The sequence below is a fragment of the Malus sylvestris genome, chromosome 10, assembly GCF_916048215.2.
Source record: "Malus sylvestris chromosome 10, drMalSylv7.2, whole genome shotgun sequence".
In the NCBI taxonomy this organism is placed as follows: domain Eukaryota; kingdom Viridiplantae; phylum Streptophyta; class Magnoliopsida; order Rosales; family Rosaceae; genus Malus; species Malus sylvestris.
In genome coordinates, this window is record NC_062269.1 from 42,139,740 (window position 1) to 42,152,247 (window position 12,508).

At 38.0% G+C, this 12,508-nt stretch overlaps 2 protein-coding genes across 5 annotated transcripts; both read right to left on the bottom strand.

Moving 5' to 3' along the window:
• Positions 1 to 489: 489 nt before the first annotated feature.
• LOC126586573 (lysine-specific demethylase JMJ26-like) lies at positions 490 to 5,775 on the bottom strand. Of its 2 annotated transcripts, none has more exons than XM_050251438.1 (13): positions 5,444 to 5,775; positions 4,315 to 4,761; positions 4,106 to 4,221; positions 3,917 to 4,016; positions 3,695 to 3,827; positions 3,559 to 3,622; positions 2,781 to 3,474; positions 2,081 to 2,410; positions 1,554 to 1,943; positions 1,392 to 1,464; positions 1,214 to 1,299; positions 1,006 to 1,125; positions 490 to 905 (listed from the first exon to the last, which is right to left on the bottom strand). In XM_050251438.1, exons 2-13 carry the CDS (start codon positions 4,750 to 4,752, stop codon positions 777 to 779), a joined length of 2,673 nt encoding a protein of 890 aa, XP_050107395.1. In that variant the 5' UTR covers positions 4,753 to 4,761; positions 5,444 to 5,775; the 3' UTR covers positions 490 to 776. The 2 variants fall into 2 exon arrangements, with proteins under 2 accessions (XP_050107395.1, XP_050107394.1); XM_050251437.1 differs by having other exon boundaries at positions 4,106 to 4,224.
• A 1,214-nt stretch (positions 5,776 to 6,989) lies between these two features.
• On the bottom strand, positions 6,990 to 12,272 carry LOC126586575 (calcium permeable stress-gated cation channel 1-like). Of its 3 annotated transcripts, none has more exons than XM_050251441.1 (12): positions 12,054 to 12,272; positions 10,854 to 11,198; positions 10,434 to 10,589; positions 10,138 to 10,273; positions 9,754 to 9,855; positions 9,357 to 9,479; positions 9,171 to 9,251; positions 8,746 to 9,086; positions 8,415 to 8,660; positions 7,992 to 8,316; positions 7,661 to 7,894; positions 6,990 to 7,573 (listed from the first exon to the last, which is right to left on the bottom strand). In XM_050251441.1, the coding sequence occupies exons 2-12, from the start codon at positions 11,165 to 11,167 to the stop codon at positions 7,316 to 7,318; spliced, it is 2,316 nt and encodes a 771-aa protein (XP_050107398.1). In that variant the 5' UTR covers positions 11,168 to 11,198; positions 12,054 to 12,272; the 3' UTR covers positions 6,990 to 7,315. The 3 variants fall into 3 exon arrangements, with proteins under 3 accessions (XP_050107398.1, XP_050107396.1, XP_050107397.1); XM_050251439.1 differs by having other exon boundaries at positions 11,935 to 12,272; XM_050251440.1 differs by having other exon boundaries at positions 11,861 to 12,272.
• Positions 12,273 to 12,508: the final 236 nt, after the last annotated feature.

Consider the following 12,508-nt stretch of genomic DNA (forward strand, 5'->3'; position numbering starts at 1 on the left):
CGAGTGACTGAATTCGACCTCATGACCCAAGTTTTTCTCGTGATTTTGATCAAAGGGAAGTGATTTTTACACATTTTTTTTAGCTTTTTATACTCTGTTTAACACTAACCGTTGATTCTCTTTTATTTATTCAATATAATGGTCATAAATAAAGAGTGGTAGATTCTAATGAAACACTAACAGAATTTCGTTTTCTTCTTAGATTAGTTTTATTTCATTCTAATGTTGGTTTTAATTTATTCCAATATACTTGCCAAGAATTGACGGGATTGTTTATAACTGTTTTTAAAATGACAGAAAGCATTTTTGATGAAAACATTTGTGAAACCAATCATTAGTAAAAACTAAAAAAGTAAGTGATCCTAAAAACCACTTCAAGTGCTTTAGAAACCAAAAATAATTCTTTTTTTTAAGTGCTTTCAATCATTTTATAGGGACTTTCAAACGAGCCTTATATCTAACACTACTTTCTGGCTCTTGCTCCAGTACTTTGTCTTTAAGCTCAAGCATCTATCAGAAACCTTTATATCGAAGCAATGACACGGGTTCATCAAAGGTAAACATTTTGGTCTTAAATACAAAGAGTAGTAATATCGCTTGTAACAAAAGGATCATTGGCTTCAATTTATTTGGAGTGCGAAGAGAACTCCGTTCCAAAAAAATTGTTTCTACTTACAAAAATGGTGCTCGGCAGATGGTTAACAGAAGCCAATATCAGCATTATTATAACAAAAATTCAACCACACAGTTGACAGGTTCGGGTAGCTCCAAAATGCTCAAACTTCAGTTGATTCCAAGGCCTTCAAACCTCGAGTTGATACCAAGGCTTCCAACTCTTGAGTCGATGCCAAGGATTCAAAATCTTTAACAGCTTGATCAGCAGCGTAGAGTATCATTTTCTTTATCTGTTGCGCCAAAGAGACAAGGCCGAAGTAACTTTAGGAGAGGAAATTAAGCGAAATAAGTTGGCGGAAAATCGATTAAAGAGTAAACAAAGTGGTTTACCTCAAGTTTGTCTTCTCTGGCTCTATGGTTCTTCGGAAGTTGTCTAAACTCCTCGGTTAAACGGAGGCACTCATGGACATTTTCAGGAGATACGAAGTCCGCTGCTACTTTCGTGCAGGACTGCAGGTTGGAAAACATAATATTTCAGAGTCATCCAAGTGAAAATATTTGAAAGGAGGAAGTGTATTGACAACTAATGATATAGGACCTTGAGATTCCTGACTTGGTGTGGGCATCCGGCTGGAATAAATACCGCCTCTCCGAGTCTTTGTACAAAAGTCCATGGTTCGACACCTTAAAGGGAAAATCATGTCAGTTAACATTCAAGTGGTATAACGTTAACATCCAAGGGAAAACCATCAACAGATTCTTGACTTCTTACATACCAAATTCCTCCTTCAGCCTCCGTTTGTGCTCCAACGTTAAATAAAAAGATTGGTCATGAATTGGATGAATGACCTAACCCAAGAAACACGAGAGAAAAAGAAAACATCAGCGCCCTTGGAGCACAATTTGGCTAAAGAAAAACTGAAGAAAGTATCAAGTACCTTTTCAACTAGTGAGCAATAGGTGTGCCTAAATTCTTTATAATGCTTCATCAGATAAGCCTCTAACTTAGGGACATCCTCCCTGCGGAAGATGTCCCACAAAGCACCACCCGTTTCCTCAGTTGCTTCATTGGAGGAAGAACAAGACGGATCATCTAGTTCATCTTTCCGAACTTTCGATTCTCCATTAATTTCAGATGGGCGATTGCTTTCTAGGGTTTCTCTGTCCTCTGTCTGTCCACCAGACTGTCCAGCACGATCCTTGTGAGAATTCTCCCAATCCATAAGTTCTCTTTCATCTTGCACCCTATGTAACTTTTTCAACCTAGAAATTGCAGACTGCTGCTCATTACTTGACTGCACTTCAGCGGTATGTGTCAAAATATTCACCTACAGAAGTTGAAAGAACATGTCAAGATACTGACAGAAACCTTGTTTTTCAGGTCCTTCTATAAAAAATTAGGATGCATAATATTTGTTCAATCAACTATGTGAAAATTGTGCAGGTTCCAAGTTTTAAGTCATACCGCATCAGACATGTCACAATGGAGCTTAGTTACAGAGTCTCCTCTTCCAAGCTCTTCCATAAAACCATAAGCAATATATGTTTTTGGACCCAAGTCTGGTTTCAAGACACCTGGCGGCAACTTAACAGCAAGGTTAAGGAAACCAGCTCTAGGATCTGTGTACTCTAGAAACGGCAAGGCACTGATAAATTCATCACAATGACGCGGTAAAAGATCCTCAAACTTATCAGAAGGGGGCCAATCCTTCAGCTTAAGCATCTCTGGCCACAAGTTTTTGTACATTCTCCCTTCGGTGTATCCTTGAAAAAACTGACGAGTGTTGATTTCCACCTGCAGAAGTTCACAAAACAGCATTAGATGCACAATATGGGCGGAAAAATACAAAGTGCAAAAAGAGGAATGAAAAACTTCAGAAAAAAGTCTGCGTGAGAGGGGAGAGAGAGGATCTTTAGATAAAATTGGTGATATACCACTAAAGCAGCCATAGTTCCAGGCAGGAAAATTGTTGTGCCAAATAAATTATTGTAGAAGTATAGGAAAAAAATATTGAACGACATAAGACATTAGATTGTCAAGCACACCAAACAAGGGGATTTGAAACGATATTTATAGATCTGTTCAAATGAATGCATTAAAGAAAAATTTCATTTGCCAGAAGTTAAAAGAGCAAATAGAGTAACAGCTGCTAAAAGAACCACACCTCACAACCAGCCAGGCAATCGATGGTCTTTACTTCTGAATATTGCGTACTAGCTGCATCCATATTTTCACTTAAAGCACGCCACATTACCATTGGTTCCCAGCTCAGACCATTTGCCTGTTCGAGCACATTTTTAACAATAACTGGTTCGCCATTCACCCAATGTTCTTTAAAGTGCAAAAGCTCTTCTTCTTTCAGAGTGTCCTTTGAATCAGGGCAAAACAAGAAGTTGTCACAAGAACCTTCTCTGGAAGCTGCTTTTCGTAACATATCTCTTCTTGTTTCACAATTATGCTTGAATGTAGAACGCTCTTTTTGGAAAGTCTCTAATAAATATTTTGCTTTCACCACTAAATTTGAGATCCAGTCGGCCGGAAGGATGCGCTTGAGATCCAACACGCAGTCACCACAGCCACCCATTTCTTTCGGAGCACAACTAACAGTAGCATCACCGTTTGCCTTCCACTCAGTCAAAGGCTCAATATGGTCCTCTGAATCTTTCAAGGGACAACAATCAGGTGCCGGATCTCCACCATGGATGTAATCATAACCCCTACTCCTATACTGAAATTTCACGTCTCCACGGTCAAAAAGACATCCCTGGCGAATTTCTCGGCAGCAATTTAGACAAAGTTCATACGAACATTTTGAGCAGCTTCGGTGTAGATCAATGATCGAAGTTGCACAGTGGTTGCTGTTCCAAGCATATAAAGTAATATTTAGACAGCGACAAAACAAATCACATAATATTCCCTTGTAGTAAAGTAGAGATGCTTACCAATAGACACGCTCATCGTTAAAACAGAGAGTCTGTGGTATTTCAACTGCAGAAGGTGAAAGCCCTGAAGGACACTTGTTGTTAGAAGTGTCGTAAAGTTAAAAACAAACTGAAGCTAAAGCCAATAATATTGTACCTCGAAGATTAGCTTCAATCTCTATCTCCTGATTTTGTTCTTGGGAAATTTTCTTTAGAAATGGAAGCAAGTTGGAAAGTAAATGCTCCAGATGCTGAGCCTTTTTGCAGTCATCTAAATCCATCTCTGGTATCTGCAGTTCCCAAAAAAGAAAGGATCCCATATTAGTACAATTTTCTTTAGAGGGAGCAATACTTAGAAAGTAATAATAGGGAAACAAACCTTAATCACACCAGTTGAGTGCAGGCATACATTACAGTTGCAATTCTTACGGCAAAATGGGCAAAGTTCCTTGACTTCCTTTACTTTCATGTGAGGATACCTATATGAACAACAGAAGGAAATCATGATAAAATAAAATAAAAAAAGTTTCAAATTCATAAAGAAACCGCATCTGTATTAAATATATACCATTGCTTGATACAGCGGATGCAATAGGAGTTCTTTTTACACTTGGAACAGGAAACAATAGTCTTCTTCTCCTCTTTCATACACTGATGACACTTTAAATTAACTTCTTCATTATCCTGCTTTAAGAAAGAAACAGAAAACTTTCAGTCAGACTGCCCTTATTTACTTAGATAAAATTAAAAGGCAACTGTATGGGAGATGAATAATACCTTCATATATCTTGAAGATGATCCAGGGGAAGTCGGTGGTGAAGAAGACGAGGTATTGCAAGCTCCATTCTTTGACTCATATCTTACTGTTTCATCCTTTAAGGAACTTCTTCCTATCACTTCACAGTCAACTCCTCCCCTTTTGCGCGCTTGTGCCTTAAGAAACAGAATTTCCCCATCAAACTCATCTTCAGAACTTTCTACCACTTTTGAGGAGCGTCGCTTTTTTGAAATCCTTTTTCCATTCTCTGGAGCAAGCCGTCTCTTTTTAGACTCTGTTCCAGTCAATGATGAGAAGTCCTTGTGCTTTTCATCCTCTTCTGATTTGTCGCCACCCTTTCCATGATGCAGGAACTCGGAACGTCTTCTCTTAGGCACCCTAATATCTTTATCGTTATACCGCTCCAGCCGCCCTTGTTCTACTATCAAAACTTCCATTCTCAATTCCTATATAACAGGACAGAATCATCCGATACTAGTATCGTAGTAGCATTCAAAACCAACAATGTTACAGGTTCACATAATCCATTTGTTTTCTTTTAGGATGAAAAAAACCAATATGTGCAATTGTGCATCATAAAAATTGAATTGTTTTTATGGATAAACAATGCCAATTGCACACATCATACAACAGTGATCCTCCCCGGAAATTTTCTTTGGCGAAAACAAGCAGATTGAATTTAAATAATAATCATCCTTGCAAATTGTATTTGAATACAATTCCAATCTGTTCTGAGTCAGTGCAGAACAAACGCCACTGTTGACTGTGATCATTCCTAGAAAATTTTTATTTTCCATGAAAACAAACAGATTGATATTTAATACCAAGAATACAACAATGTATTTGAATTAAATTCCAATTTGTTTTGACATTCCAAAACTGTTCTGAGTCAATGCAGCTCGGTTGACTTCAGTCAACCGACCCACAATCCGGTTTCATGGACAAACCCCTTAATCCAATCCCATTCCCATACAACCATATAATCCAGTCCCACCCAAACGAGCAATTTTTTCCTTTTTTTTTCTGCTTTAAGCGCCAAAATTCATAAAACAGAACCAAATTTTCAGAAAAGAACAAGAATTCGAATAAAATGGCAGATAGAAACGAGAGAATTCAAATGGGACTGACCTAAAAATGATTGAAAACTCCAGAGAGCCGAATAACCAGCTGGGAATTTGGTTTTTCAGAGGCGTTGTTGCACTTGCATGTTGATTGATTTCTTGAAGCTATCGAATTTTCTGAATTCTGGGTTCGAAACGGTTTCTGAGAATCTTGGGGGCGAAAGGAATCGCGAGTGCGAGCGAAGATATCAGAGGAACGAAAAGTGAGAAGAAAGAGATGGAGGGAGCGTCGCAGAGAGGTGCGGAAGCTGGTTAATTTGGACGAAGGGTATATATACGGGGCGTTTTTTTCCGAGGACGACTAGGCAGCAGAATTTGTCCCTTTGGATTTGGAAAGTCGTTCGGCCAACAGTATCTAATTCGTCTCTGTGTGCGTGGTTTGGGCCTTATTTTGTACATATCTCTGGCCCACTTCCCGTGATTGTGATGTGTTGTCCTATTGGACAGATTTTTATGTGGCTGGAACACGAACTCGTACGCCACATTTTTTTCTTAATGTTCATATTTTATATTACAACGTTAGGTATACCGATTCATTTTTCAAGTAAATTGAAAAATCTCTCATTTAATTGAAGAAATTTTTAATATGCCGGAAACACGGCTTGGTACGTTAAGTATAATAATATAGTTGGTTGGACACTTAAAAAAAATGTACCTGTGTTCTCGATACACTGAAAACTTTTTCGTATAAAAGGTAGAAATCATGAGAGATTCACACTAGTATGAATTAATGTTTATTTTTATTGAAAACGACATTTTAGTCTGATCTAAAAAAAAGGAAAATTGATACGTTATTGTGTAGAAGGCATATAAGTTTTTGATTGTTAAATTTTCAAGTACCTTGATTACCAAAAATAAATAAAAAGTTTCAAGTACCTTGACCGTTAAGGCAATACAGCATTAAGATGTGGATAGATACAAACTGTAAAAGAAATATATAAATAAAGAAACATTAATTTACATATATAGCATTTTGATACTATGCTTACCATAAACAATGAGCTTGTTTAGAAAGTGTTTTTAAAAAAAATATTTGTGGGTTCTAAAAGCACTTAAAGTACTTTGTGCAAAAAACACTGCTTCTAAGAAGTGCTTCTCCAGGATTAACTTGTTTTTTTTACTAAAAATTGATTCCAAAAATATTTTCATCATAAACAATTTCAATCATTTTAAGAACTCTTCCAAACAAGCTCTATGACAAACTGATGTGTATGTTCCACATCCAATGACATAAAACTGTTATAATTTTTCTATTATTGTTTACTTTGACGCTTTTAATCATTAAATCTTTGCTCAAAAAGTACAATAATCTAATTCTACCAGTTAAAAACTAGAATATACAAGAATTCTCGCATATTGCATCACTTACACATGGGTGCATTTACAAAATAAGTAGAATTCTCTTTCATCCTATTATCATCTCCTTTCCTCCCCTCCTTTCACATATTGTTTTTTATCTTCTTCTTGCTACTAAAAAATTAACACCAAATATTAACGTAACTGTTCAAATAGAAGGGGTGAATCATAATTTACATGTTTACTGCACTGTTACATAAAGAAAACGCTTCCTTTCACTTCCATGATATTTCAACTAACATATGTCAATGTACAAACCATTTCAAAAAGCATAATTTCACAAACTACACAATTTGTCAACACAAAAAAGACACTGCAAAAACCAAACTACATTGTCCAACCGTCTTCCCGTTCGTCTTCTTCGTTTGCACAACGAGCAACAAAAACTCGGGACTCTCTCTCTCCGCCCTCCCCGTGCATCATCGTTATCAGCTCTCTTGATTTACAACGCCATTATCCTCCACTCGTACAGACACTGTACCGGTCAAATTTACAGCTAACATCTACGTTTCCAACTTGGAATTTACGGCTGTGCAAGTTCAACATCAGGCATTGATGGCGAGGATCCACCTGTCATTCTGCTAGGCGCTGGGGTGTTCCTCCGGGATTGCCGTTTTGTGGCCACAATCACGCTCTCAGTTTCACTCTTTTCTAACGATTCATTGTCTTCTTCGTCGCCACACTCCTTGAAAACCGGATGGATATACGCGCTCTGAAGATAGCCTTTCAAATTCAAGTTCGGGTCTCTTGCTTGTTCCAGTGTATCTTTCATCATTGCTTCCTAAACACCAAAAAACAAAGAATTAAATGACCATGATAATTTTGATGAGCAGATTAGAAAGAGGCAACAAGTGAAATCTCTACATACCTGTAATGGGAAGGTCTTGAATGCAGGTTCGAAACGACCTTTGCAATACCTATGGAACCATAAGGTCAGTACTGGAAGCGCAATGAGAAACGGCGTTGACTGAGCAGCTTTTTTTGTACTCAACAGCCCAAACAAGAGGAGTTGTGAGATGATCAATGCAGTGATGATACGACCATGGACATCAGGCCAGAATGCCGCGGCGCTCTCATACTCCTGCTTGTAGACATTTATGATCTGCATGTGGAGCATAAAAAAGATAGAGGTTAAAAATATCCTACAACAAAAGATATAACTATTAGAGCGGAAGTATGATTTGAAGCCAACTTTTTACCTGATGACGGAAAACCACATAAGCCAGGCCAAAGAAAATTATTATGAACGGAAGTAAGGTTGGTGTCACTGTAGCATACACAAGGCCGAGTAAGACATATAACTGAATACGAGGCTCTCCAGTGTTGAAACCAATACTTCCTGGATCCATGGCCTCCTCCCTATCCTTGTCAGTCTTCACCAGGAAGGAGTTCTTCAAGTGGTATATTATCAGCGGTTTCAACATCAAAATCTCTGCAGCAATACCGGCCCATCCATCAACCATTATATACGTGATAAAGAAAGTTGCTTTCAATGGGATAGCAACACCAATTGTTTTTGGAATACTGCAAAAATACAATAAATACTTCATTTTCATGATCTGAACCAAAATAAGAGACGGTGAACAACACATTAAAAAAAATTATCTTCAAGGATTACGTACTCGGTTGCTGATTGGTGAATGAAAGATTCTAGCTGTTCAAATGCAGTTCCAGTAATAATGCTCCCAAGGAATACATTCACCAGAGAGAAGAGATAGTATCTAGATGCTGCTCTCCGTTCAAGAGAAGACTTAGATGGATAGCCCTCAAATTTTGCCATGATCATCAATATGGTTGGTAGAAAAATTAGAAATAACTTCAGCGCAATTCCGGGTAGGAAACCTGCAATGACTGACTTAATGAATTTCCTGCATATCAGTCAAGGTGATATTAGTAATAGTAATAACAAAAACTGGATACTAGGCTAAAAATTTCATGGATGAAACAACTCACGCTTCTACAATGGGCTTTAGGAATGGAGCTGCTTTCTCAATTCCCTCGAGGCTTGCAAAAGACTGTACGATTGCAATGGGGATCATGAAAAAGAAGGTGAGAAAAAAGAATGCAACACCCATAATAAGCCTCTTGACTGTGAGTTGTACATATGGAACTGCCATGTTTGGCCAATATACATCACGTGGCTCTGGAGCCCACTCGGTTAACCAAATAGTTGGGTTTCTGGATTGCTGAGTTTGTGCACAAACAGCGGCACCCCATTGAGTTTTAAAGGAAACAAAGGCGGCTGGCATGATAGACTTCGGATCATGAGCAACCCTCTCTTTTTCTTTAGCTATCTGAGAAAAAAGAAGAAAAATGCATTTGAATCAACCTCCTGGGGAAGTAGAGATTTGACCAGGAACTCAAGGAATTGTACTTACTTGATCTGTCAATTTCTCAATCTCAGTTTTATAATGTTCGATTGCGTCAACTTTTTTTCCCCAGAGCCCAAGAAAACCAGTCTGATATTAACATATGCACAATATACAGGTTAAATCAGAAATTAATAAGTAGCTCTAAGCACTGGAAACATATTAGTTTCTAACACATGAGCGCATTTGAAGTACCTTCCTTAAGGGTCTTGTTGCGGTTTTACTTCTAGAAAGCTTATTTTGATAGTAGACAAGCCAGTTCAACATCTTTTTCTTCTTCTTTACCAATTTCGCAAGTGAGTTGGCATTATATACCACCTGCATGTAATATTCAGAGTGGGGTTAATTAGGTGGAGATGTTTCACAAAATTATACTATCTAGGCAAGTAGAGATAATGAAGTTTTTATTAAAATAAGCAGCCTCTCCATAAATGGGGGTAAGGCTAGCCGACATTCACCTCTCCCAGACCCTGCGTAAAGCGGGAGCCTTGTGCACTGGGTACGACCTTATGTAAAATCTCTCCGAAGTCTATTATTAACACTAAGCTAAATTTAAAATGCATGATAATGTTCTCTTATTTCAGAAACAAACCTGATGTGTAAGATAGTGATCTGGATGGTTGACAAGAAAAAAGTGCTCCACAAGCTCACTTGTAGATTCATCGGAATCTGGTGGAACATTTCGAACAAGGACCTGTGGAAAAACAAAGCCATAAGTTTGGTACCTGAACACAGGCTTACAGAGTTGTTTTATCCTCTCTTTTTGACATCACTACAAAGCAATTGCATCACAGAAAATATTCCAAAAAAGGGAATCAAAGCAGCCACATAACCTCCAATGTTTGAAACACGAAGGTACCACAGTACTAACTCCCAACAATGTTTAAGTCATCGTATGTTTTATTTTCATAGTTATATGTTTTAAAGTCTAATACGATAATCTGAACAAGTAAACCGAGCACATAGTCAATCTCACCGTATACTGATCTGGTCGGCGTTCTTCTGTTGCAAGAAAATGCAGCCTCATATTGGCAACTATCTCATACTCCTTCAGCAGCACGTAGCATGTCCAAACAGTAAAGACATAGGCCATCACTATATGACTAAATAATCTGTGAAATACAAATCACATTGTTATTTATTATGTTGTCCAAATATATAAAACGACCATGCGTTGTACAGAAATGGCATACTTCTAAAGGCAGGAAAAATTATCATACACATCTAAAAATGACAATTTAAGAAGGATAAGCAAGAAAGAGGGTTTCTAACCTGGGCGATTTATCTGGGATGTTCGAAATTGAGAGCTTATCAATGTCACTTGAAGTAACATTCTTTATCTTTTCTAGATCCAAAGTGATATTTGTATAGTTGACTGGTACCAAAACAGCCCATGCAAGGAATGCTATAGGAACAAAGATTTTAAGCCTGCAAGAAAAACAGGGAATAGAGCAATAAACATCAGCTAACAAATTATATTTACAAGGGAAAATTTGGGTAGTGTTTAGTTAAAGCAGAACAAGTTTCTGTGATTGGGAAGCGAGGAATCATATAAGAAGGACAAGCGGAACATAATATTAACATACTATCACAGCAAAGACTATGAGTAGCAAGCATAAGAAGAAAGTGCGCACACGACGAAAAACAAGAAAATAATACGAAAAATAAAATAGGAGAATTAATGCAGCATACCCTATCAAGTATATCCGCAAGTAAACTGCAGAATCCAACCCTGCATGATCAATAAGCTCTGGTTCCGGCATCCTCAGCGCAGCTGGCATCCAATCCAAGAACCTTAAGTATGACCTGAAGTCCAGATTGACAAACTTGCGCACAAACGCGCCAGAAGGAGTGGGACTCTCCCTCAATCCCTTAAAATACCATTTGGGAAAGTAGACCCTGTCGTTGAGGGGTTGAAGCCTAAGAAAGGCAAACACTAGAAAGAAAATGAGCGCGCTGAGAATATTGATACCCGCTCCAACCCCTAAATCTCCAAGTGTAGCCATTTATATCTCCCACAAACAACAATGCAATAACCTGTAAAACGAGTACGACCATTAACATTAACGAAACCATATCCACACAAATGAACATCATATGCCACACCCAATATGAAAGCACAAAGGCACAGAGAAAAAGAAACCATGAACACAATTTCTCACAACCTTGGAACCACTGGACTTTACGAAATTGCAAAGCAATCCAATCCAGCCAACATGATAACAAATTATTCTAGGGAGTTTTAACGAAACACTCTTAATACTGTTCATTTTTAACGAAAAACCACATTTTTACCTTTTCCTAGTACTATTCACTACACCTTTATTTGTCATTTTTCATTAAAACCAAACTTTTTTTTAGACTTTTCGGTAGTTTTCTTTTATTCTAATCAGACAACTATGCATATGCAACAAGAACGCATCTACGAACAAAAGGCTACTATATCAAAATATTTCCGTCTTTCTTTCGCGTTATATAGCCTCTGTATCAAACACCATAAATTGGAAAACAGTCCCCAATCCCATATTTTCCATGAAAGTGGGCCTTAAAACAACTACAAACAAGTACGAAATAAATAAATTAAAGTTATTATTCGATGAGCACGGTGAAATTACACGATAGCTGCAAAAAAATTCCATACAATTACCAACAGATACAGTAAGGCATACAAACAATTAAACATGTTTAAGGCTAATAACCTCGAGATTTAACTTCACAATTTGGCTGCTAAAACCCCCTAAATCTGAAGAAATAAGAAGGAAAGAAAAAAAACCAGGGTTTTTATGGATCGGGGAAGTCGAATCAGGACGTGATCGAATTGCTTCAAATTTCAACTAAAGAAAGCATAATTCTTTCTTTTCTCTCTCCTTCCAATAAACCCAAAGAACTCACGCTACTCTGAACGTGCTTCCACCGCAAAGTCTCCACCTTTGAATCACAGCCGCTGAGAAAGTTAACACATAAGTGGGACATCAAACTGCAGCAATCGCTTTCGTTCGTGGACAGAAAAATTCCAGACAGAGAGAGAGGAAGAGGAGGAGGGTGGTGGGTTTTTGAAGGTTTTTGGTCGGCTTCGGTTTTACTTTTGTTGTATGGATTTCTGGATTTAGTCAAAGACTTGTCCTTATAACGTCGCTTTACTTGCCTTTCGGTGTCGGCAAGGGGGTGTGATGTCCAACGGCTACTTTTTTGGGTGTATCTGGATTGTACGATGGCGAAAAGCGGTGCTCACGCGCGGTTTGATGAGGGTGGAAGCACGGGCCAATAGGATTGGAAACTTGTTGGGGGCTGTTGGACTCCCACCAAAAATGAGTAGGTTGCAGATTAATGATCGTTACGGGGGAGAA